General features: G+C 43.1%; 1 protein-coding gene across 1 annotated transcript in view; it reads right to left on the bottom strand.

Annotated features, from left to right (window-relative positions):
- Positions 1 to 6,528: 6,528 nt before the first annotated feature.
- pid1 (phosphotyrosine interaction domain containing 1) overlaps positions 6,529 to 25,883 on the bottom strand; it is a 129,064-nt gene continuing 109,709 nt past the window's right edge. Inside the window, exon 3 of the mRNA XM_078564217.1 lies at positions 6,529 to 8,068. Coding sequence (XP_078420343.1) covers positions 7,595 to 8,068 — 474 coding nt within the window. The 3' untranslated portion in view covers positions 6,529 to 7,594. The remainder of the gene's footprint in view (positions 8,069 to 25,883) is intronic.

Genomic DNA, 25,883 nt, shown 5'->3' with positions numbered 1-25,883 from the left:
CCATTATTTTTAAATCTAAAACTAAAACCTTTAGTCTTTCCACCCCACCCCCACTAGAGCTGTACTTTGAATATCCTGTCTTCCATTCTTAATTAGCACTTTTCTCAGACAAAGACCACCACCTTCAACACCTCTTTGACCCTTCTGTCTCTGACATCTTTTGATTATCTGCTCACACCACACCCTCAATGTGTCTCTTCCCCCCCACCCACCTTAAACCAATTTATATTTCTCCCTTGTTGAAACTATGCTTCAGTTCTGCCGAAGGGCCATGAGGGCTCGAAACGTTGACTGATTTCTTCTCCGCCGATGCTGCCAGACTTGCTGAGTTTTTCCAGGTAATTCTGTTGTTATTTTGTTTTGGATTTCCAGCATCCGCAGTAGCTTTTAGCTTTTTGTTTTTATCTTAAGGTTGAGAGGGGACCTGATAGAGGTGTATGAGATTATGAATGGCATAGATAGGGTGGATATGAGGCAATTTTTCCATTAGTAGAGGGATCAATAACCAGGGGGCATAGATTTAAGGTAAGAGGTAGAAGGCTAAGAGGGGAGTTGAGGAGAATTTTTTTCACCCAGGGGGTGGTGGGAGTCTGGAACTCACTGCCTGAAAGGGTAGTTGAGTCAGAAACTCTCGTAATATTTAAGAAGTATTTAGATACTTACTTGCATTACCATAGCCTCCAGGGCTGTGGGCCAAGCGCTGGAAAATGGGATTAGTGTAGTCAGCTTTGCTGGCCGGCATGGATATGATGGGCTGAATGGCCTCCTTCTATGCTGTAGATGAATCTATGAGTCTATCTTTAATCTCATCTGGTTTTAAATCATGACATAAAACAGTACAAGGTAAGGATGACTTTGCTACTGGTTACCCCAGGCATTTCTTATCTTGACATAACCCTCCATTCAACCTTGACAAACTTGCGTTTACCTAACCACAGCCAGTAATTGGAAGCAGATGCGAACTGTGAAATATATTTTTCTGACGGCAGCCATGGCTGATGCATCAGCTCTTTCTGTTGAGTTCAGTAGGATTAGTGCAAACATCAGGGTAGAATTTCCATACGGGTTCTCCCAATCCCCTATCCTTTGTTATTTTTGCCAATCTTCTGCATAAATTGCTGTGAGAGATTAGGAAGACCTCATGGAAGCTCCAATCCGTCATTTTAAGAACTTTCTGGGCAGTTTTAGGGTTCTTTCCCTAAAGTGATGAGCTTCTTCCTTAAAGCCATACATTGTAGACTGCTCATAAGGAGCAAGGGGGCTGAGATTCTTCTGTGCATTATTTTAATTCAGTAGTTACTTCATTAAAATAATGTGTGATTACAGAAACCTGGCCCCTTATTAATGCAGAGTCCCTAATTAACTTTTTTTACACTTTAATTGAGGAACCCTCATTGAATGCCTGAGCGTGAAGATGGTCATTGTGATTATGGATGCCTGCTCCAAACTCATGCAGACTTTCACTACATCTAACGAACTACCCCACAGCATCAATCCAGATGTATTCACCACGTTATCAAAGTCAATGACACTCTTATTTGCAAATCCTCTCTTCTGCTCCAATCTGAAGTAAAGATTTTGTGTATTACTATCTGTCTCATCGAAGGAGTTGTATCACTATCATTAACAATATTCTGTTCAGCACTAATTTGGATAACCACATTATGTACTAAATTTAATACATTAAGTGCCACTTCATTAACAACTCAATTTTGGTTCCTGCAGTATCTGTTACTCTTTTAGATTGTATTGCCATAGGTATTTTCAATGTTAAAGATGTTATGCTGTGTGACACACAATAGCTGCTATTTTATCCATCCATCTGTTCATCCATCCATCCATCATGCTTAACAAGCCTTCTCCATCATGCCACATGTTTGCAGATGGACAATTTTCTCTCCGTGATTGAAATTTCACGGAGTCAAGTTTCTGCTTTGGGCACACTTTTCCAATTGCACCTAAATTGCTCTTGAGATCACATTGGTTAGGTTAGGCTTCAAGTTTCTGTGAAAAATAATTTGCGTAAACACAAATGTGACGTTTCCCATGAACCAGCACCATCGGGCAATGTCATTCAATGCAATTGTTTCTTTTCTTTACTCTTTCCATGAAGAGTACTCCCTGATGTATTTAAGAGTGGTAATCTGTTGCAGTTTTTATTAATACAAGCTGAACCTAAGCAGTTCAAATATTGGTGTCCAGTCTTTGCATGATAATGACATTAAAAAGCTGGACTTACCCATTTAATAGTTTAATTAATGTAAACTAGCTTCTTAGTAAATTAAATTTTTTACATGAAAATGAGTGCAATTTGAAGAGCCCACCTGAACAAACGCCACTGGTGGAATCTTGCAATTTTGACGGGGGGAATGAGCAGCTTTGTGAGCCTGGATATTGAACCAGATTAGAAGATTGTCGAAAATATGATTGTAGGTGGTTTGAGTGTAAATGATTTGGTTTAAAATTCTCCAATCTTTTGAGTTGTTTCAGATTATTCTGCCCGGTTTGTGCATTCACTGGACTAGTAATCCAGAGGCCCAGGCTGATGTTCTGGAGGCATGGGCTCAAATCCTACCATGGTAGCTAGAGGAATTTAATTCAGTTAATAAAATATGACGTTGAAATATAGTCTCAGTAATGATGACCATGGACCTAACATCATTTATCATTTGGTTCACTAATGTCCTTTAGGGAAGAAAATCTGCTGTCATTACCTGGCCTACATGTGACTCCAGATCCACTGTAATGTGGTTGACTTTTAACTGCCCTCTGAAATGGCACTCAGTCCGAGGGCAATTAGGGATGGGCAACAAATGCTGGCCTTGCCAGCGATGCCCATATATCACATAAGAATAAATAAAAACAAGAACTAGTGCAGGATTTCTTAACCTTTTTGCTTCTGAGGATTCCCCACTCCTGCTACCAACATTTCATGGTGCCCCCATAGCAGAACATAAATATTGCACAATGAAACGTATATTTTATTGTTATTTTTGTTTTATTTACTTAATTTTGAAACGAAATGGCACCAAGGCTCTCAGTATTGAAAAAAAACAGCCCCACCATCCACTAAGGAGCCTCCTAGATCAAAGGCTATGCTGGAAACCAGGCCCCCCTCTCATGCACGACGGAGCGCAGAGCACTGATTGTTTTTTCTGGCAACAGCTGCACCACCCAAGGCATTGCTGCTTTGCCCTTGTGACAGACATGAAGAGTTTGTGTGAGCTCCAGTGTGGCCAATGTTTAACATTGCAGACATAACATTCCAGATGTCTGTGCGACTGCAACACGTGCCAGGTGCCCGATTGTTTCCCCATTTGCTTCTGCGTTGAGGTCCTATTTCTCACCGGGCCCATCTTAAAACTGCTTTGGTGTCATTTTCGTTTGAAAATAAGTTTCACTCCGCTCGAAACCTGTTCTCGGTATTTTATTTTTCCTCCTCTTTACTGTCAACTGCGGTGGGGGGGACGCTGTTGGTGGTGACCTGGTGGGACTTCTCCCCCTCCTAAAATCCTGACACAATCTCTGGGGAGAATGTGGCTGACTAAAAGGTGACTGAGTGTGGGAGAGAGGTGCAAAGCAGGCCGGCCCCCACAGAGTGGCCCGGTTTTAGTGGCACGCTGAGGTTAGAAGCCCAGGCTGGTGTGATGGTGTTGTTTCCACTGGGGAGGGGACAGTCTGCATCCAGGCCGTGGGACCTTTGCGAACGGCACACGGGCATTGATGGTGGTGGCTCCTTATTGCACCCCCAGCCCTATTGCAGACATCTGTAAACCTTGTTGAAAACCCTTGGTTCAGAATCCCCGATCTGGTGGAAACGAGTAGAAACTTGACCCCCATGTTTATAAAACAGCAAGAAATCAGTACTGAATAGGTAAGAAACGTACCAGTTAGTAAGTAGCAAACAGCAATGATAAATAACATGCATGAAGTTCAAAAATGAACCATCAAGAAGAGCTGACAATGGGTTGGATTATGCTGGGGGAATATGTGTTGGGTAGAATTTAATGCCCTCCCCCATGATGTGATTGGTGGCAGGGGGCACTTAATCAGTTGGGACAGTAGCGGTTGGGGACCCCGCTATCTTCCGCCTCCACCCCAATTAAGTGTGTATGGGAAGGACAATTAATGCCCACTTAATGCCTCATTTCAACACGGGTGGCATTAACTGATGGTGTGTTTGCTCCCAGGGTTGGAGTAGGGGGTGGTCCCTCCTTCAAAGGCAGTCAGTGCCTGATCGAGAGACTTGGCATTGGGGAGGATGGGAATTGTCCCAATGCTCCCTCCCGTGGCATCCCAGACCCTGCAAACCCCCTCCTGACTTCACTGGCCTGTGTGCCTGAACCATAGATCAGAAGAAGAGCTGTGGGTAGTGTTTGGAGGGGACAGAGGGGAGGTGGTCAGGACATGGGGGAAGGTGGTGCTTGGGAGGGGGATAATGATCGATAGAGAATGGGGTTCAATCAGAAAGGGACGGTGAAGGGGACAGCAATGGAAACAGGAAGATTGTTCAGGTAAGCATTAAAAAATGTTTTGTAATGGTTCCTCTAAGGGCTACTGGGTTGGCAATGTGTAGAACTATTTCAGGCGCTGGCCTAGACACCATGTTATCTGTCTATACCATTTCTGGTAGGTAATACACGTGTCCTGCCTGCCATACTGGATGCTTACGTGTCCATTTCGCAGCCGAAAAACAGATGAGGTCCCATTGAATTTCTGGGCCATTAATTTGCAGCCTTGTGAGAGCCATATTTAAAGAAAAGAGAACGAAACATGTTGGAAGACAAACAGAAAGAAAAGGAGATTGAAAGAATTTGAGAGTAAGAAATCATTGTAGGGAGAATGAACAGAAGAGAGACAAATATTTTATTTATACTTCCTTGTGAGCAATGCCACTGGAGTTTAACTAGTGGCAGCAAAAATCTGACCCTCACAAAAGTGAAGATCTGCGTTGTGGCTGGCATTTGCTTCAAATTTATGTGATGGTGACACAATGGAATTGTGCTTCAGTCTCATACAGAGATCCTTACTGAGAATAATTTTCCCTGTATCAGATGCAGGGAGGTAATATTAACCTTGTCTACCTGACGAGAATGGGGTTAAAATTTGGCTTGGGAAACTTAGCCTAATGTTCATGAACTGTTAACGGCAACCACTATTTTAACTTCTGAACTTCCAACTTCGAGAAAGATGCCCTCTCCAGCCAATCAAGGTCCTAATTTACATGGTAAGATTGTGGTCTGATGACATCATTTCGACACGCACGCCATTTTAGCTGTGGGGCCTACAAAAGGGCGCACGATCCTGGGGCCAGCTGGCTGTGAAAGTCAGCTGCAGGCAGCATTGTGGCCAGGAGAGACCCAGGTAAGCTTTTATTTTATTACATCCCAAAAGTTCCTTATGGCTCAGAACAAAGTAGGACTGGTCCTCCTGGCCCCCACAAGAGGATCTTAGCCCTTCATGGCCCGGACTTTCTTCCACACCGACCGCAATCTTTCCCGGCCTCCCCCTTCTGATTTACCTTGCCAGGGAGCATTTCTATGAATCTCCGGAACTGCCCTTGCTGCCATCTAATTTCCCACTCCTCAGCCAACCACATGCCCCTGTGCTTGCCTCCATGTCATACCCTCATGCCAAGCAGGAATCAATGTTGGGAGATGTAAATTCAGTTTGGGAATTAAAATCTCCCAGGCGTCGCGCTCTGAGAAACTGGATACCCTTCACCTTCTTCAGTCCTTGGATTCTCGTCCCGTGTTAAAACTGACCCCAGAGTCTCATGGTTACTCCAAATATTTATACAAAATCACATTCTTTCCGATTTGCTATGTGAGGATGATAGGAGAAATTTGACCTGTGGTGAGGAAAACATTGCTGCTGTCACCCAGGGTACAGGTTATGGCCAGTTACACAGTTTATTAACAGGGTGGCTTATATTTCTAGCAATAAAAATAATGACCTTCTACCCAATCCACGCCATGTAACAATTTATTGTGTAACTTTACAAGTGCAGGTAACATACTTTCAAAAACAATCACACACTAAAATAATCTTGGTTAACATGCTTTGCTGGCAGTGATGCTATTAACATTATTTTTCTAAAAGGACAATTGACATGTACATGAATTTTCAGTTAGTTGTCATGTTGTAGGCCATTCTGCTGGTTATTAATTTCACACTCATTAAGATGATGGCTCATTATCTCGGTGCAGTATTAGCTTTCTGTCCTAACTATCCATTCCATTCATACATCTAAGAACTAGCCTCCTTGCATCTATTCTGTGGAGAATGGAAAATTCTAACTTGCTTAGGAGCTCAGTTTTGTTTTCACCCAACATTTGGCAGGAAGGTAAGGGTGGGATCATTGAATACTAAGTAATTTACTATATCAACTGGATTTTATTTCTATTCACGACTCTCTCAGGAACTACATAGTCATCCCTATTAATGGGAGAATAAAATAATGAGGTGCTCTGTGTAAGAACATAAGAAGGTAGGAATGAGGAGTGACAATTTAGCTCCTGAGTTGACATCTTCTTTCAAGGGTTTTGTTGGGCATACAAAGATCCGAAGGCCAGTATTTAGGTAAATGTTTAAAACTATGGAAGTGCTGGCTTGAGAGCAGCAACCTTCTGTTAACTTTCCATATGTGATATAAACAATGTCTGATCTCTACAACCTTTCCTGCTGAACTAAACTGAAGCGAGCGGCCTGTAGTGGGCAATGAGAAACAAGAGTGTAACAAAACAGCTGCAGTGAAACATTTGGGAACAGTCTGTATTTTCCTTAAGAATGTATAAAATTAACAATACAATTTTGGAATGCTTGTAAACAAACTTTTTTGTTTGTGCTGGCTATAGATTTTCATGGTCACATTTATTCCACTGCTTCTAAAAACAATTTCTGATTAGAGGTTCATATGTGGCGAGCCTCCACATTTACAATCAAACACTTCCATATGTTTTTCACAGTTGATAATACACACGTACCAATTTTTAAAGATTTAAACATTACATTTTAATACTTACATTTTGAAATATATTTTTATAAAAATGGAATATATCTTTACATATATTGTAGCTTATATGTTGGTAGAAATATATGAAGATAGATCCATGCATTTCTTTTTAATTATTTTGATGTACAAATCTTGCCAGTTTGGTTTTCAATCTGAATGCATTTTTTCCATTCCCTTTTCCTTAACTGTTTTGTCTGTGTGATTCTCCCTCTGAAGTTAAACATCAGTTTAATTCTTGGCTGTGGTGAGGGAGTTAACTGTTCCGTTAGTTTAATGAATTTCATCAGGTGGATTATAAAGAGTTGCCGTCAGCGGACTCCTTTTGGGAGTCAGAGAGCTTTGCACTCATAGTGACAGCACAGCAGTCGTTTTAGATCTCAATGCAACTATTTTAATAATGTGTAATCTTTTTAAAAACTTCTCAATATATTGTGTCACTTGGCTAATTTGGCAAGCTAACCAACCAAGGGTTCATTGGCATTTCATCCTCAATTAGTTTCCTTCATTCATTTCTCTCCAATGGCTCTCATCAATAGGCCAGACTTCAATGTTGATTCTTAATTAATCAATTTCCCCTTTTCAGCCATCGTCTGATGCTGCTGACTCTGCTTCCTCGGAGGAGCTGCTGTTGTGGATTCTCCCATCGCTCTTCATGCTGGTGAAGGTCTTCTTGAAGGCCTCCATCATGGCGTGTGCTAGTTTTTTGGCTTCAAGCTTGCTCCCACATTCCACTGCATGGCAATCAATCTGGTAGGACAAATCGTCATTGATCTCCCTGTAAAGCCATGCAAAGATGTTAGTGCTGACATTGTGATCTGCTGTGCAGTAGGCAATGCGCGCCACCTGGAAGGTATCCATTTGGACTGTTGCCTCTCTTTTTGCATCCAAATGGTGGAGGCGGACTTGGAAAGGGCGGATCTCTAAAATGGCATTGGCTGATGATATATCCTCATAATCCAGTGTATGCTTCTCCCACAACTCAATAACAGACCTTTCGGTGCAACCTGATGTGAATTGTGTCCCTCTCATGACCACTTTTCCTAAGTACCTAACCTGTGAATGAGAAAAGAATAAAATGCAGTCACTAGAATGACCAGGTGCAGTGGAATAATAATAGACTCAATGGTAACATGAACATAAAATTTTCAGTGACAATAATTCACATATCAAGCTGTTCTAAAGCAATTAAGAGAACCATAAATGTTCACGACTTCCAGCAAAGTCAAATGCAGGCTTGGGGCAAATGAATTAGCAGAAGCACACCAGGCATAGTCAATGCATTATTACTGCTCCAATTTTGATCCCTTTACCACACTTCTTTTGCAGCAGGAATGGGTGGGAGGGAGACCAAAATAAACGGATCACTGGCTTCCTGCTTGAGACCCACCCATTGTCATTTTTGAGCAGGACTTAAGTTAGGCAGCCAACACTCTGTTGGATTCACAGGACCCTCATGATTTTGAATGCAAATTGGGGTGCTAATGTCTCATTTGTGCTTTGTTGCAGTTAAACATGACACACAGGGATTGCTAGAAGAACCCATGACACACAGCAGGAAATGGCAAGAACCTGCATCCCTTAAGAAGATTGGTGGAAGGAGCTCTGAGAATAGTAGAAAAAGAATGGCACCCATTAAGCAGCAGGATGAGTAAAACTTCTCTCCCTGCACCTTGTTGCCAGTCTTTCCTCTCCCCCACTTCAATCATGCATCTGTCATACCCCTCCTCCATGCTCCTGTCCTTCCCTTTAATCCCTTGGTGCAGGCCTGTTTTCTGTGGATGGCCGTGCAGATTTCTCTGCCCCTCTATAAATGGTACATTGCTTATCTGTGCTTGGAGCATATTGCCAGCTTGCTGGTTGGATGCAAATAAGGGCAAACCATCAAAATAGGCCTCACTGGTGATACTGGGCAGGTGTTGCAATCGCGTGCCACCTAATTTCCCTTAAAGGTAATAATCAACCCTGTAATCTCTGAGTGTTCCAACCTTAATAGACAGTGATGATTTCCTTGAATATTAGGGGTCAGAATGATAGTGTATTGAAGGGTAAATATGTCCCTTGAAACTCATGCTACAAGAATCAAATTATGGCTGATAACACTCCTGTGAAGCACCTTGGGATATTTGAGTATGTTAAAGGCAAGTTATTATTGTTGAGATGACAAAGATGGAGATCAAAGTCAACTTACTCTGTTGGAAAGCACCCCAGCAATTCAAGAAAAGAAGTATCCTTTGCTTGTCATTCTTTCTAGTTTTTTATTTGCCTTTTTCAATAATTAAATTTTCCCCATCTTCTTTCTCCTGCTTCTCTCAACTGTTATTTTCCAATCTTCTTTATGAAGACTTTAGTCAAAGGAGGAGATTGCCACTTAAATTGCAGGAGCAATTCTGTTTTTCATAACTTTTAAAACATTTGCAAGGCTTAACATTTTTACAGGCAGAATTTGGTCTTGCAGGCCTCACATTATTCTTCATGCAGACTCTTCACATGAAGGCCACTATTCATTGTTATGAGCTGTCGGTGAGAAGCCTTGCCTGCTGATCACACAATACTAACCAGGTATGACTAAATAGAGTACATAATCACCTCAGATTGGACAATCTTGCATAGCATCTGGCATCAGGGTGGATAATTAAGGAGCACTTGGTATCATGTGTACCAGGATGCACCTACATGCTATGAATAACAGGAAGCCAAGAAAAGGGCCTCTGTAAAGATCATGGGAGTCTTCACTGAGTGCCAGGAGACCCTCAAAAGGTATAGGGGCACAGGTCTTCATGGGCTTAACCTTACCAATAATCATGACCCAGTGCGGCAGGATCAAACATGAAAACCCTTCACAGCCTCTCCAACATAGATCAGATGCTTTTGGGTTTATACACAAGCACTTCAGGAGCTAACACTAAATAGTGATCAATCTGGCTGATTTTCCCTTCTATCTTGGGGGAATTGAGTTCAACTGTAATGATCCCAATGGTGTCTGGGTGAAATCAGCTAACTCAGCACACACTAAAGATTGAACTTTGTTATAACATTTATAGCCTGAAGAGTTTTGGTGCCACATCACATGGGACACTTATCCACAGAGTCATCACAGGAGGAATCAACACTGTACTTTTAAAAGCATAAAGAATACAATTGCGATTTTAGTAATGTCTAACAGATGGCAGAGCTATTTGTCTCACACTGAAAAACACTTGGCAAGCAAATATAAATGTCTCTGCTTGCTGTACTTGCATTCAACTTCACTTAGCCCTTAAGGATAGCTCTGACATATATAGATGCCTGTTGTCTTTTTCCTGAACCTTAAATCAACAAACTAGACCAAACAGATTAATCTTCCAGTCTTTCATTACTGTTCAGACACTGTAGATCCCAAACATGTTATTTTTTCTTTAAAATGTGAATACTTGACATTTTTGCAATTTTAGGATCACAGAAATGATTCAAACTCATGCGTCAGAAACCTTTGCAGTCTCTACGAAACCAACCAGCCATTAACAGCAGCTCCTGTATTTTTGAACTTCAAATACTTGCTTCTCCTGAACAAGTTTCCGCATTCTGTATAATCACTGCTGGGGCTCAAATATTTCAATAAATCAGGCTAAGTCAGGAGAAAAATCATTAAATTACAATTCGCTTTTAAAGTTACAGGGCATGCAAAATGTAAATTTATCGTTTTAGTCCTAGAAATGAACATAATCTACTCATCTCTAATCTACATAAATAATCTGTAGTGTTAGAACATTAATCTAATCCAATGTTCCAAAAATTCTGTAAACTAAATACTTTTAATTCATTTTTTTAAAAGTGGATTTTCTTTTTATTTTTCCTTTAATGCTGTAATGGGTTGGGGGCCAAGTCTTGCATTGTCCTCTATGTTGCTTTATGATAATGCCAGCAAAATAAACCTCCACTCTGAGGTAGGGAGAACATTGTAAGAAACTGGGGTCTTGAATAAATAAAAAAGAACTCTCATCTAAGTCGGTATCTTCTGCATTTTATAGGATTTTCAAAGCAGCATTGATTGCCTCTTTTTCTAAACACTTTGACCTCTGAATAATCTTCAGAAACAGCAAGGTTACTTAATTCAGGCTGCCTTTTTCAGATTCTCGAGTTGTCAGGTGGCATCCTGTGCACCCCCTAACTCCCAAGTGTTTAGAAAAGACCAAGATATGACCCTCAGCAAACTGTAAACCAAAAAACTGACCTTGAGCAGGATGACGAACAGGGGAGGTAGTAACCACCCTGACGTTTAGGGTACCTGTCCTGTATCCATTGGTCAGAATAGTTTGAATAGGTGATTGACACTGAGTAAACTACCAGCCCCCCCCCCCCCCCCCCCCAAAAGGGGTGTATATGGGGAGGTCCTGCTGAGGGATCGTATACGGATGAGGTGCTGGCGAGGTGGCAGTGCTCATTGGGCAGCTGCCTTCTTCAGATGGAAGATGGACCAGAGGAGGAAGGGGAAGATTGAGAGATCGAGGGAAGGGTTTCCTAACACTAGAGAGCAGATTGCTTGTCATCACAAGCTGTTATGGGTCGTAAACGTTTCCTGTCTAATTAGTTAATATATCATATCTAAACTGTTGATTCTTCATAAACTCAATAAACCATCTTAAAATTACTTCTAACTAGTTGACTGCCTATTAGGTATTTGTGGTCCCGAACCTCGAGATCTTACAACCTAGTTCACTGCATGATCACCATTTAATTATAGACAAGCTGCATCCAGTTTATCTAGTCTTGGCTGTGAAAGGTATATTCAAAATGTGCCTTAATGCTCATTAAGCTACAGTTGTACCTCTAAGAGTGCTGCACGTTTCATGCTGTGATCCACAGTCTTGGGAAAACATTTGCATTGCGCTTTTTTTATTACTTGCCACCAGTCAATGTTTCATATTAACTCCAACTGCTGCAGGTTTTTATAGATACTACACATCCTGGCCGTGTGCTATAAATTGTACAGCACACTGGACCTTTAAAGGTTAAGAAATATGGGCTGGATTTTCATTCATGAGGGGTAGGTGGAGGGGCATAGGTTGGCATGGAGGGTATGAGGCACCATGGGGAGTGGATAGAGAGGCATAGTTTGGCAAGGGGGCATGGGTAAGACCTTTTGAACTTACTTTTCAAAAGTTTCCTCATCCAGGCTATGGTTCCTGACTCCTTGAAAAGCTGGCTCTACTCCATGAAAATTGCAGGGGACTAGGAGATGCCTGCTACAAAGTTGGCCAGGTCAGTAGTGCAGGGTCTGGGCTCGTGACCTGCACTGGCCGCACCCTTATCCCTTGCTGATGAAAGTTGGGGGTGCCGGGAAGGGACCAGGAAGCCCTGAACCGGCTGCCAGCCGCCATTCTTAAAGGTCTGCGGAGTGTGCTCGACTCTGCATAAATCGAGCCCCCCAAGGATGGAAGCATCCACCCTTGCACAAAGTTTGATAGCGGGCAGGAAAAAAGTCATTTTACCGGCAATGGCGGTTTTCGTGTCTATCATCCCATTCCCGCCTCATTAATTATGCAGCCACAAGAAACATGCCATTTCTCTGGCAGGCGGCATCCGATTTGCCTGCCACACGTCACCTCACCGCATCCGCACACTTCTCAATGCTTGCATCCCAGGACTGCTCCGGTGAAGACATGGCCCCAAAAACCAAGAAGAGTGCAGCCCCCTGATTCAGTGATGCATCCCCCGAGACACCTTCTGGACACAATGGAGGCTCCCCGCAATTTCCTCTACTCCCGCTCTGGCTGCAGGAGGCCCATCAATCTCACCACTCCGGCTTGAGAGGCGGTGGCAGAGATGGTCAGTGCCAATGCTGCACACAAGAAGTTGGCCATCCAGTGCAGAAGATGGATGAATAATCTCGTCCGTGACACCAGGGTAAGGCAGCCATTTCATCACTCTAAACTCACACACTCACAAGCCCATCACATGTTCACTGGCATCTCACTCACTGTCAGCTCAAGGGACATCACCACTCAGTTTCTCACACACACCTTCACATCTCCATCTGGCCTCATCTCCTCTGGAGACTGCCTCCTCAGCCCTCACCATTTTGAGACCGCTTGCACAGATCAATATGTGCCCCCACACAGACCCTGGGATACCCTCCCCCAATCAAGCTCTTGCCCTGTATCCATTGAAAATCCACCTCTGCCTTACGGCTGGTCTGGAGGTACAGACCTGCCCATAAGACACCTCCCCCGGTTGGCATAGTGGTATTGTTGCCAGACTAGTAATCCAGAGACCCAGAGCATATGGCATATGGTGGAATTTGAATCCAATGAAAATATGGGATTAAAAGTCTAACGATGACCTTGAAACTATTGTCAATTGTTGTATAAACCCACCTGGTTCACTAAAGCCCTTTAAGGGAGGAGATCTGCCATCCCTGGCCTACATGTGGCTCCAGACTCCACAGGGATCAAACATGGACATCAGGCCAAAGATGGGCAAGGAAACCTCCTGCTGATTACCACATACTGCCCTCTATCAGCTGATGAATCAGTACTCCTCCATGTTGAACACCACTTGGAGGAAGCACTGAGGGTGGCAAGGTGCAGAATGTACTCTGGTCCCCTACCAGAGGAAGGGGAAGATTGAGGGAAGGGTTTCCTAACACTTTGACTAGAGAGCAGGTTGCTGTCATCACAAGCTGTTACGGGTTGTATATGTTTCCTTTCTAATTATTAATATATCATATCCAAACTGTTGTTTCTTCATAAACTCAATAAACCATCTTAAAATTACTTTTAACTAGTCGGCTGCCTATTCGGTATCTGTGGTCCTGAACCCTGAAATCTTGCAACCTAGTTCACTGCATGATCACCATTTAATTATAGACAAGCTGCATCCAGTTTATCTAGTCTTGGCAGTGAAAGGCATATTCAAAATGTGCCTTAATGCTTAATAAGATAAGTTGTACCTCTAAGAGTGCTGCACATTTCATGCTGTGATCCACACAGTCTTGGCAAAAAATTTGCATTGTGCCTTTTTTATTACTTGCCACCGGTCAATGTTCCGTATCATCTCCCCATATATACCCCTTTTGGGGGGCCTGGTACCTGGTAGAGGTGGATTTTCAATGGATACAGGGCAAGAGCTTGATTGGGGGAGGGTATCCCAGGGTCTGTGGGCACATGTTGATCTGTGCAAGTTGCCTCAAAATGGTGAGGGCTGAGGAGGCAGCCTCCAGAGGAGATGAGGCCAGATGGAGATGTGAGGGTGTGTGTGAGAAAGTGAGTGGTGATGTCCCTTGAGCTGACAGTGAGTGAGATGCCAGTGAATATGTGATGGGCTTGTGAGTGTGTGAGTTTAGAGTGATGAGATGGCTGCCATACCCTGGTGTCACGGACGAGATCATTCATCCATCTTCTGCACTGGATGGCCAACCTCTTGGCATTGACCAACTGACCATCTATGCCACTGCCTCTCAAGCCGGAGTGGTGAGATTGATGGGCCTCCTGCAGCCAGAGCGGGAGTAGAGGAAATTGCGGGGAGCCTCCATTGTGTCCAGAAGGTGTCTCGGGGGGTGCATCACTGAATCAGGGGGCTGCACTCTTCTTGGTTTTTGGGGCCATGTCTTCACCGGAGCAGTCCTGGAATGCAAGCATTGAGAAGTGTGCGGATGCGGTGAGGTGACGTGTGGCAGGCAAATCAGACGCTGCATTGTTTCTTGTGGCTGCATAATTAATGAGGCGGGAATGGGATGATAGACACGAAAACCCGCCATTGCTGTCGGCAGGTAAAATGACTTTATTCCTGCCCGCTACCAAACTTTGTGCAAATCTGACATGATTCCGATGATTCAATGTCCATCACCAAGAGTGGCTCGGTAGCACCCTACTGACCAAGCTGGCCGGGTCCTAAAAGACATAGCTACTAGACTGGGTCTGCAGCAGGTGGTGAGGGAACCAACAAGAGGGGAAAAGATACGTGACCTCATCCTCACCAAACTGCCTGCATCAGATGCATTCATCCATGAGAGTATCAGTAAGAACATAGTCGTTGTGGAGACGAAGTCCCACCTTCACACTGAGGATACCATTCATCGTGTTGTGTGCCACTACTGGCGTGCTAAATGGGATAGATTTCGAACAGATCTAGCAACTCAAGACTGAGCATCCATGAGGTGCTGTGGGCCATCAGCAGCAGCAGAATTGTACTCGAACACAATCTGTAACCTCATGGCCCTGCATATCCCCCACTCTACCATAACCATCAAGACAGGGGATCAACCCTGGTTGAATGAAGAGTGCAGGAGGGCATGCCAGGAGCAGCACCAGGCAAATCTAAAAATGAGGTGTCAGCCTGGTGAAGTTATAACACAGGATTACTTGCATGCCAAACAGCATAAGCAGCAAGTGATAGACAGAGCTAAGAAATCCCACAACCAACGGTTCAGAATTAAACTCTGCAGTCCTGCCACATCCAGTCATGAATGGTTGTGGACAATTAAACAACTCACTGGAGGAGGAGGCTCCACAAATATCCCCATCCTCAATGATGGGGGAGCCCAGCACATCAGTACAAAAGATAAGGCTGAAGCATTTGCTACAATCTGCAGCCAGAAATGCAGAGTGGATGATTCATCTTGGCCTCCTCCAGAGGTCCCCAGCATCACAGATGCCAGTCTTCAGCCAATTCAATTCACTCCATGTGATATCAAGAAACAGCTGAAGGCACTGGACAGTGCCCTGACAATATTCCGGCAATAATACTGAATACCAAGTAATATTCTTGCTACACAAGTGCCAGGCAATGACCATCTACAACAAGAGAAAATCTAACCATCACCCCTTGACGTTCAAAGGCATTACCATCACTGAATCCCCCACTATCAACATCCTGGGGGTTACCATTGACCAGAAACTGAACTGGACTAGCCATATAAACACTGTGGCTACGAAGGCAGGTCAGAGGCTAGGAATCCTGTGGCAACTAACTCATCTCCTGACTCCCCAAAGCCTGTCCACAATCTACAAGGCACAAGTCAGGAGCGTGATGGAATACTCCCCACTTGCCTGAATGAGTGCAGCTCCCACAACACTCAAGGAGCTTGACACCATCCAGGACAAAGCAGCCCGCTTGATTCGCACCACATCCACAAACATTCACTCCCTCCACCACCGACGACAGTAGCAGCAGTGCATACCATCAAAAGATGCACTACAAGAATTCACCAAGGCTCCTTAGATAGCACCTTCCAAACCCACAACCACTACTGTAGTAATTCTGGTTTTATTTAGTGTGCAATGTACCTTTAAGAATAATACTCATTAAGGAAGACCACATGATCTGTAGTAACAAATGGGACATAGTGCGGTCTCCCTCAGCATCCAGCATAGACATAGAGTTGGAGTTGAAAGCATAGGTGTAGTTGTTGCTGAGTATATTGTAAATAAACTTAATGTTTCCACCCAAGAAGTGTCTGCAGATCAACTTTATCATTGATAGGACAACTCGGCCACTCTACAACAACTACCATCTAGAAGGATAAGGGCAGCAGATAGATGGGAACACCACCACCTGGAAGTTCCCCTCCAAGTCACTCACCATCCTGACTTGGAAATATATCGCCATTCCTTCACTGTCGCTGGTTCAAAATCCTGGAACTCCCTTCCTAACAGCACTATGGGTGTACCTACACCACATGACTGCAGCAGTTCAAGAAGGCAGCTCACCACCACCTTCTCAAGGGCAATTAAGGATGGGCAACAAATGCTGGTCCAGCCAGCGAAGCCCACATCCCGTGAATGAATTTTAAAAGAGTGATATGGTGTTTGCTTGTGAAGCCTGGTGCCGAAGACAACAAATGCTGCCTGACGCAAGGGAGGCAAACAAACCTTGCAGTCCCGAGGGAAGTGCAGCTCTCCAGGTGCAGGTTGCTTATGTACAGTTGTGAAACACATCGTACCCGGATGATCCAGTGTGGGGGGAATGATTCCAGCGAGCAGAGCTTATAATGAGATGCTAAAGTATTGAAATTAGTTTCCCAACGTGCAGTGGCGGGAATGCGATCCACTATTGACGGATGGAGTGGACGATCACAAGCTGGTTTCATAGTAGTGTGAAACCGAATTTTGGCCTTCTCGCCATATTGTCGTCACCTCCGCCCGCCCGCCACGACACCCGATGTCAATGACACCGGAAAATCTTGGCGTATGGGCATAATTTTTCAGTTGGCAGGCAGGCTGATCACCGCCCGCAATCGGCTCCGCGCCGCCATTTTACGTGGGCAGGCCAATTAAGCTCAGCGCTACCTGTGCGGGCGGGGGGGACGGGACGAGGGAGAGTTGGGGCCAGCACTCTTTCGCGCATGCACGCAAAAGAGCGCTTCAATCTCCCTGAGGACTGCGTCACATGAGATGGGACATGTTGTTATTTATATGAAAAATGTTTAATCGTGGATGAGGTTTCCTAAAAAACGCGAAGGCCGCTTGGCCTTTTTGCCTGCCCACCAACCTTAAGGTTGGATGGGCAGCGATTACAATAACCTTAATTAGTTCCTTAATGGCTTTAATAGGCCGATTACATGTTGGCGGGTGCGCAGCCGACTCCATTGTGCGCCCGCCGAATGAAACATCGCAACTCAGCGCGATGCCCGACGTCATCAAGCGTCATTTTACGCGTCGGCGTGTTGGGCCCACCCCTGTGTATCGACTGGAAAATTCTGCTCTATGTCTACAACATCAGCAGTACACCTTGCTGTTTGTAGTTAAACAGAATGGATTTTATTGATTTTACTCACTGAGAATTAGTGCCAGTGCAGGGCTACTACTGTTAGAAATAAGATAACTATGCTTCATAAAATGGTGCACAAGATTAAAGCGTTAGGCCAAAGTGTTAGAAATGTGGATGTGTAATTTCTTTTTGGTTTATTTGATTGGAGAGCTGTGTTGTCTAAATGATAAAAGTCATGACAACAACAAAGGTCAGTATTTTATGGCCCCCGCCAGAGGCAGTTTGGGAGGTGGGCGGATGGAGTGGCTGAAAAATTGAGCGTCATACCATGGGTACCATTCCTGGCACTTTCCCACCTTGCCCTCGTGGTGTGGGAGGAATCATGAGGCCTGCCCACCCTCGGGCCAATTGAGGCCCTTGAGCGGCCAATTAATGGCTATGTAAGGGCCTTCCCCGCACCATTGGGATCTTACGTGTGGAGAGAAGAGGCCAGCATCAATTGTGAAAGTCAGCAGCTTTCACTGCTCGGTTTTGTAGCAGGCAAATGTGTATCTCCTTTATGAGCCCCCTGGGCCTAATCGAGGCCCCACACAATCTTTTCCCACTCCTGCGTTTCCTCTCCCCACCACCAAATAACCGCACCGACTTGCCCCCTGGCCCTCTCTACCCGGCACTGCACTGACCTCGTCAGGGCCTGCCAGCCTTGAGCTGACGAGATCCCGCCCTCAACTTACCTTCACATCAGCTCCGTTGACCATCACCTTTGGGGTCTGGTGCAGTCCCAGTAATGGCCATCACACCCAGTGGTACTGTTGGGACCATAGAGCTACCAGCCACTTGATTGGCTAGTAGCTCTCAGAGACGGGACCCCATCCCCAGCTTGGGCGGAGTGGGGGGGGGGGGGGCGGAGTTGCAGGGGGTGGTGGGGACCCCACCCGTAGTGTAAAATTCCACCCTAGACCCAGGAGCAGCACTGCTGTATTGTAGGAAAACATGGCAGCCAATTCCAGAAAGTGCTCATTTTCAAGGCATGTCATTAAATTGGTAAGTATGTCTCCATTTCTTGCCATAGTGACTTAGTAAGTTTCCTCTTTATGCCCACAAGTCTCATGGTTGCTTTTGTTGCTCTGGATTTGATTTTAGCATCAAGATAAATTAATCCAGCTCTAATTGATATTCTCATATCTGTTAAACTCTTCCCTGGTTGTAAAACAGGGAAGAAGATCTCTCCTATTCTAAACCCATACAACCTGTTTGTCACTATAATTACCAGCCAATACATTCGTACTATTGGGATATTAATTTGGAAAGTCAGATTTGATCCATATAACTGCTTGATCGCTACAGGTGGTGATAGTAAAACTGGATTATCCATGATAATTTGCATAATTTGATGTCCTTCTACAATTAAATGTCTCAATTTTAATAATTCAACTGTAATCTCAGATTCACCTCCTATTATGGTTGTTGATCTTATTTACATAGGTGTTCAGGTCATTATATATGTTCTTGGCTCTACTCTGGTATTACATATACCTATAAATATGCTGTTGCCTGTCCACTGTGGCTTTAACATGCAGTAAATAAAAACAGAAAATGCTGGAAAAGCTCAGCAGGTCTGGCAGCATCGGTGGAGTCAGCAACAGGGTTAACCCTTCGAGTCCAATATGACTCTCCTTTGGAACTGAAGAGAGGTAAAAATATGATGGGTTTTTTGCTGTTGAGAAAAGGGGAGACCAAATGGAGATTGGGTGACCACTTTGTGGAACACCTCCACTCAGTCCGCAAGCATGACCCCGACCTTCTGGTTACTTGCCATTTTAATTCACCACTTCGCTCACATTTCTGCCCTTGGCCTTCTGCAATGTTCCAGTGAAGCCCGATGCGAGTGCAAGGTATAGCACCTCATCCCTGATAGGCACTTTACAGCCTTCTGGATTCAACGTTGAGTTCAACAACTTCAGACCATGAACTCAGCCCTCCATTTTGATTCTTTTTTTTTTGCCGAGTGCCAGCCTGTATCTTGTTTTCATGTTTTGCTTTCACACACAGAGCTGTCCTTTATTCTACCATTAACACTAACTCTGGACCAATACTTTGTTTCTTTGCTACAACCAGTAACACTTCCTTTACCTTTTGTTCCATGATATCTTTGTCATTTCATCTCTCCACCTATTCCTGACCTTTCCCACCTTTTCAACAGCATAAAACTGGTCATATTTTTACCTTTCTCCAGTTCTAAAAGAAAAGTCATATTGGGCTCGAAACATTTTTTATTTCAGATCTCCAGCATCCACAGTGCTTTGCTTTATCCCGTGTGCAGTGTTGGCAATTGGCAGTGATGTGCTGTGAGCTGCACAACATAAACTTGGAAGGAGACATAAGGCTGTTACTGGATTAGAAACAGCAACAAGCCCAGAATCAGGAGCAGCAGTGCTGTATGGTAGGAAAACATGGCAGCCAATTTATGTACAGTAAGGTCCATGAGCAGCAGTGTGATCAATAATAAATTAATTTTGAAGGTTTTGCTTGAAGAATAAATCCTGACCAGCACACCAAGAAAACCCAATTGCTTTTCTAGTGGATCTATACATCCACTGAAATAGGCAGCAGAAAGTGTCAGCTCAGGTTGGAGCTTAAACCCATGACCAGCTGACAAGAGTGCTGTTACTGATCCATGTGCTTCGTCACATATGACCTGCCTACATTAAACCAAATGTATTTCAGCTTTAATTTGATTCTACAAGTTAATTGTCCTGACACTGCTGAGTACAGAAATTTCAAAGCTAGTTCCTCCAATTATATCTTTGACATCCATTATTTAAACAGAAGTATTTAAAACAACCAATAGCAAGGCAAGAGTCTGATTTTTAAAGAAAGGACTGATAATTACACTCTCTTTAAAAAGATGCTGATAGTGACACTCCCTATTTTCATTTTGTCCTCTGACAATAAACAGTACAAAATGGAGCCTTGACACTTGTGACATTTCAGCAGTTTCTGGCCATGTCTCTGGCTCTCCCATGTTTCATCCGCTAAGTGCTTCCATATGTTTTCGTACATGTGCTGACAATTACTAGCTGTGTAAAACTTACTTCTGGAATACATTTTGTTTTCTGACTACGAAATAAATGTGGGAAGAATATGGGATTTTTGAGCCCTAATTGTATTAATAGTTTCTTGCTGTGCCCACTGCCATTGATCCCAAGATTTCCCTATAAAAATAGTTTGGCACATTCCTTTTTTAGTAGAATATCTTAAATTGTGCTTTACTACTAAGGCAATTTTGTTGTTTTAGATTTATTGCTATAACAAAAATTGGCCATATGATTATTGCATATTTTTAATAGCACATTCCAAACTAGTCACATTCCATACTAGTCTGGACCATTAAAGCCCTTCTTTACAGTATTGTTTCACAAACCCATACAGGGGGAATGTAAACATATGTGTTTCTGTGTTAAGGAGAACAGATATGAATTCTCTACTCATGAGGGAACCATGACTATAGCTGTGACAATTGAAGCATTTTTGTCTCTAGTTTTATTTGGTTTCTTTAATTCTGCTATAATATCTAAAAGGTTAAAAACTTGCTTCACATTGAAAGCATGGGCACTTAGGGCTGAATCTTATGCGTTACCAGCAAGGGGTGGGGGGCACGTAAAATAGGGCGGGCACCTATCCCATCATGGCCTTGTAAAACTGCAATAAGACATCCCTACTTCTGAACTCAAACCCTCTTGCAATGAAGGCCATCATACCATTTGCCTTCCGAATTGTTTGCTGTACCTGCCTGTTTACTTTCATTGACTGGTGTACAAGGTAACCCAGATCCCTTTGTACATCCACATTTCCCAATATATCACCATTTAAGTAATGCTCTGCCTTTCTGTTTTTTAACACCGAAGCGTATAACTTCACATTTATCCACATTATCCTGCATCTGCCATGTGTTTGCCCACACACACACACACACACACTTATCTTAATCACCCTGAAGTCTCCTTGCATCCCCTTCACAACTCACAACTCCGCCCAGTTTTGTGTCATTAGCAAACTTGGAAATATTGCACTTGGTTTCCTCATCCAAGTTATTTATATATATCGTGAACAGCTGGGGTCCAAGCACTGATCCCTGCAGTACACCACTAGTCACTGCTTGCCATCTGGAATAAGACCCATTTTCTGGTCCTCTACTTTATTGGGGCTCTTGCCCCCTCGGAGCTGGATCTCTGTGTTCATTCCCTGTGGTGCAGCCTCTGGCTGAGGTGGAGGCAGCTCCTTCTTCTGTTCTTGGTATTGATGTTGTTGCTGCTCCCCTCGTTCCTCATCAAGGGAGCAAGGTACAGCTGTATAAGTTGTTCCCCTGCCATGGTGAAGGCGGACAGCAGGGAAGTGCAGCTGAAGGTGAGTGAAGTGCAAGACAGGTTAAATGACTTCCAAGAAGTTGTCAATTACCTATCAAGGACTGAAAGCGCTCTCTAAGAAAGAGTGCACTTGGCCATGGCTGGCTATTGTTCAAAGGCTTCCCAGCCTGTGTTTCACTGAAGAAGCTCTTCCCACTGTACACTTTGCTTGGCTGGCCCTGACAAGTTGTTGACAAATCGGGAAAACAGGTGCGCTGGCGGATAAAGCCAGAATGTTTGTTTAAAGCACAACTTAATTATCTATTAGTAAATTACTTACCCAACTTACCCCAGCTGCATGAAGGTTCCTCACTTGCCTCTGGACCCAGCTGGCTGAAACCCAGAGGAGAGCAGGATGACATCGGGATCCTGACCCGACGTTGCTTCTAGAGATTTAACACAAAGACTCACCTCCCCTCCCTTGCCTGTTAAAATTCTCCCACTTCTCAGCTTAACTCAACACATTGGTGCAGCAAGAAAGATAAGAGCCAAGGCACTCAATTCAAGTACAAACAAGCAATGTGATTTGTTCAGATTGGCATCCTTTTGCATTTCCTAGACAGTTATTAAACTCTGCTTGGCAAAGATTTATCAGCCTGTCTTTTTTATAGCACTGAGATGATCTGGAGCTGTTGAAGTAAAATTTGAAATGTATATGTGTGAAAGTTTGAAGAATTTTAATTAGCCAGATACTTCCATAGCTGATGATAGGATAAAATTAAAACTACCAAAATTTAATTGGTGACATTAGTGCTGGAAAAAAAAAATGACTTGATAAATGTAAGAGCATCATACATCATTAAAATGATTTGTGTATTTTTACGATAGTGTATGGGTGGTACTGGATCACTTGGGTATAGTTTGCAGGGTTAATTACTATGTTATGTATGCATAATGCAAATAAAAACCTAAAGAGGGAGTGCTGAGACACTTTAAAAAGGTTGAACTTGGTTCGGGTGGTTGTGGGTGCAAAGTTTTCAAGGCTAACTGGAAGCCAGAAAGCTGGTGAAAAACATATATGTAAATAAAGTTACATTTTGGAAACCTCTTGTATCTGAAGCCATTCTAGAGGAATCCATTATGTATCACAGGGCAGCGGCAGTTTGAAAAGTGGAGGAACACTGGAACATCTTAGAAGATATCGCAGGGATCACTGGGTCATAGACAATATGGTAATCCAATTCTGAATATACACCTTGCTTTGGAAATGAATAAAGCTACTAATTTTAAATAAATATCAATGCACATTATTAATTATGTTAAGTATTCATATTAAAGAAGTACTTTATAACACATACATGAAACTATGAAAAAAACCATTATTGATAAATCAAATTCCATTCAGTCTGTAAAAGCCACTGAGCTCAGTTTAAAGGAGTTTTCATGGTGGTCTCTGATTACTAGCTGTGGATGTACCCTCTGAGTTCTGGTGTTAGCTGAAGACCTGTGAAATTGAAGCCAAGTCTTCGTATATTGTTCTGGATTAGCGATGAGGACCAGAGCACAATCATGAATTCAGATCCCACTGTGGCAGCTTGTTAAACTGAAATCAGTAAATTTGGTCACTTATGGGCGAGCACCAGAAAAAAAAATCCTAGAACTTCCAGCACAGAAACAGGCCATTTGGCTCATTAGATCTGTGTTGGTGTTTGTGCTTCACGAAAAGCTTCCTCCAACTCGACTTCAAAAATGGCCATGACAGCTGCTGAATTATCACCATGATGGCCTTCAGGGAAGAGAACTTTTCACCTGTACCCAGTATGGCTTACCTGTGACTCAAGTCCACATCAAGTGGTTAACTATTAAAGCTGAATTTCACTTTGGGGTTGGAAAACATGAGTGGGGACTATTTCTGTGTCCCAAACCCGCCCCTGGGGTGGGGAGGGAGAGAGGTGTGGGGGACATAACTAGCCACTCTTTGCGATTTTGGCCGGGGCTGACTTTCTTCAATTGCAAGTTTTGTTTCTGGTGTACCTGGTTTCATATTCAAAGGCTTGTATGATCTATATGTTGTGTCTCAGTAGCTTGTTTGTATACCTAAGTATTCATAAAGGCGTTCAATATTAAAGCCAAATCCTGGGTGCATTCAGGAGATTGCAGCCCTGTCAATAGTTCATGTAGTTTTGTCCCAGCATTGTCTCCTTTTATTTTCTGAGGCAGCAAGGAAATGAGCACAATTGCCTTAAATATATTTAGCACACACTGATTCCAAACATATGTCCAGGTTTATTTAGTTATAAATTCAGTTTGTCAGCACATGCTCACAATTCCTTTGGTTAACTAGTGAACAGCTGTAGTTTGTCCATAAATGTCTAGAAATGGGTTGAAACCATTTACTTCATTGATAGCATCTCCAGCTACTAATTCCATCCTGTGATTTAGATAATGGCATATTACAATGTCTGGATATTTCGCTTGAAGGCACTGAACAACGTCTACTTTCCTCTGAAACATTGCATGGGCATTGTCACTGACAAATCCAGCAAAATTACTCTGCAAAGTTGCATCAGCAAACCCTTGACTATCAAGACTCTCCATGATAGTTTCTGATTTCTGATCAGGATTTTCCAATAGATCCAAGAACATATGAAGAGCTGCATTTGTTTTCTCAGTATTATATCTAGCCACTAGATCCGTCCATTAAAATGCTTACCAGTATCCAGTTCATGCTGGACTGATCAAACTGCAGGAAATAAACGATCCCAAAACTGGACTTGTGTTAGAGAGCAACAGATATCAAACGCCATATTGTCAAGAGGATGCAAAGGAAAATCCACAACCAGATTAAAACAATTCAAGGTAAGATAACCATTCCCAGCCAGGTGGTACATGTGTGGAAAATCTTTGTGGTCCAATTCAGATGCTTGCATTCTATCCACAAATCTCACCATTGTTTCTTTTAAAAAACATTTCCAGTAAATTGACTGCTGCCTTGATGAGAATTGAAATTTTGCGTTCTGATGTCTTCTTTTTTGGGGATTATATTTGAGAGTCTCTTGCATTCACGCAATGTGAAATTGTCATTCCTCATACTTGAGTTTCAAATGTTCCGATTGATCCTGTACTGCAAGTCGTATACCCTATACTGTTGTTCTGACAGATTACCCAAAGATGGACATTATTCTTTGATACCAGAGAAACACACATCGCTGCCTTTAATGACACCATCAACTACACTTGCATAAACTCTGTTGCTTTTCTTTCTTTATCATTTTATCCAAGCAACTTGGATAGAATGCACTACATGCATGCACAATGGCATGTGAAAGGATTACCAATGTCACGCAAGCGCAATCAACTGCTGAATTGTGGTTGTAGTTTATGGTCTGGCACAGCACACTCAGGCCTACTTGGAGCCAGTATGCCACCAACATCTGTAAAATTAGAATTGATGGCATTGATGTATGAAGCATAATTAAATGTTTTTAAAATAGCTATCAGGAATGGGCTGGGCCCCTTTTCTCATAAGAGAAGGCTGACGGATGATTTAATTGAGCTCTTTAAAATTATGGAAGGGTTTGATAGGGTAGATATAGAGACTTGTAGTGGAGTCTAAAACTAGAAGCCATAAATGTAAGATAGTCATGAATAAATCCAATAAAGAATTCAGGAAAAAGGTGTTAAAACATAGAACTTGCCACCAGAAGGATTAATTGAGGTGGATTGTATAAGTTCATCAAAGGGAAGCTAGGTAAATACATGAAGGAGAAAGGAAGTACATGGTGATAGGGTTAGTAGAGTACAGGGGGCACAGGTAGAGCATAAACACTGGTCTA

Source organism: Cetorhinus maximus, chromosome 19, assembly GCF_964194155.1.
Source record: "Cetorhinus maximus chromosome 19, sCetMax3.hap1.1, whole genome shotgun sequence".
In the NCBI taxonomy this organism is placed as follows: Eukaryota; Metazoa; Chordata; class Chondrichthyes; order Lamniformes; family Cetorhinidae; genus Cetorhinus; species Cetorhinus maximus.
Note: the sequence above shows the minus strand (reverse complement) of the source record. Positions and strands in the feature narration are given on the sequence as shown.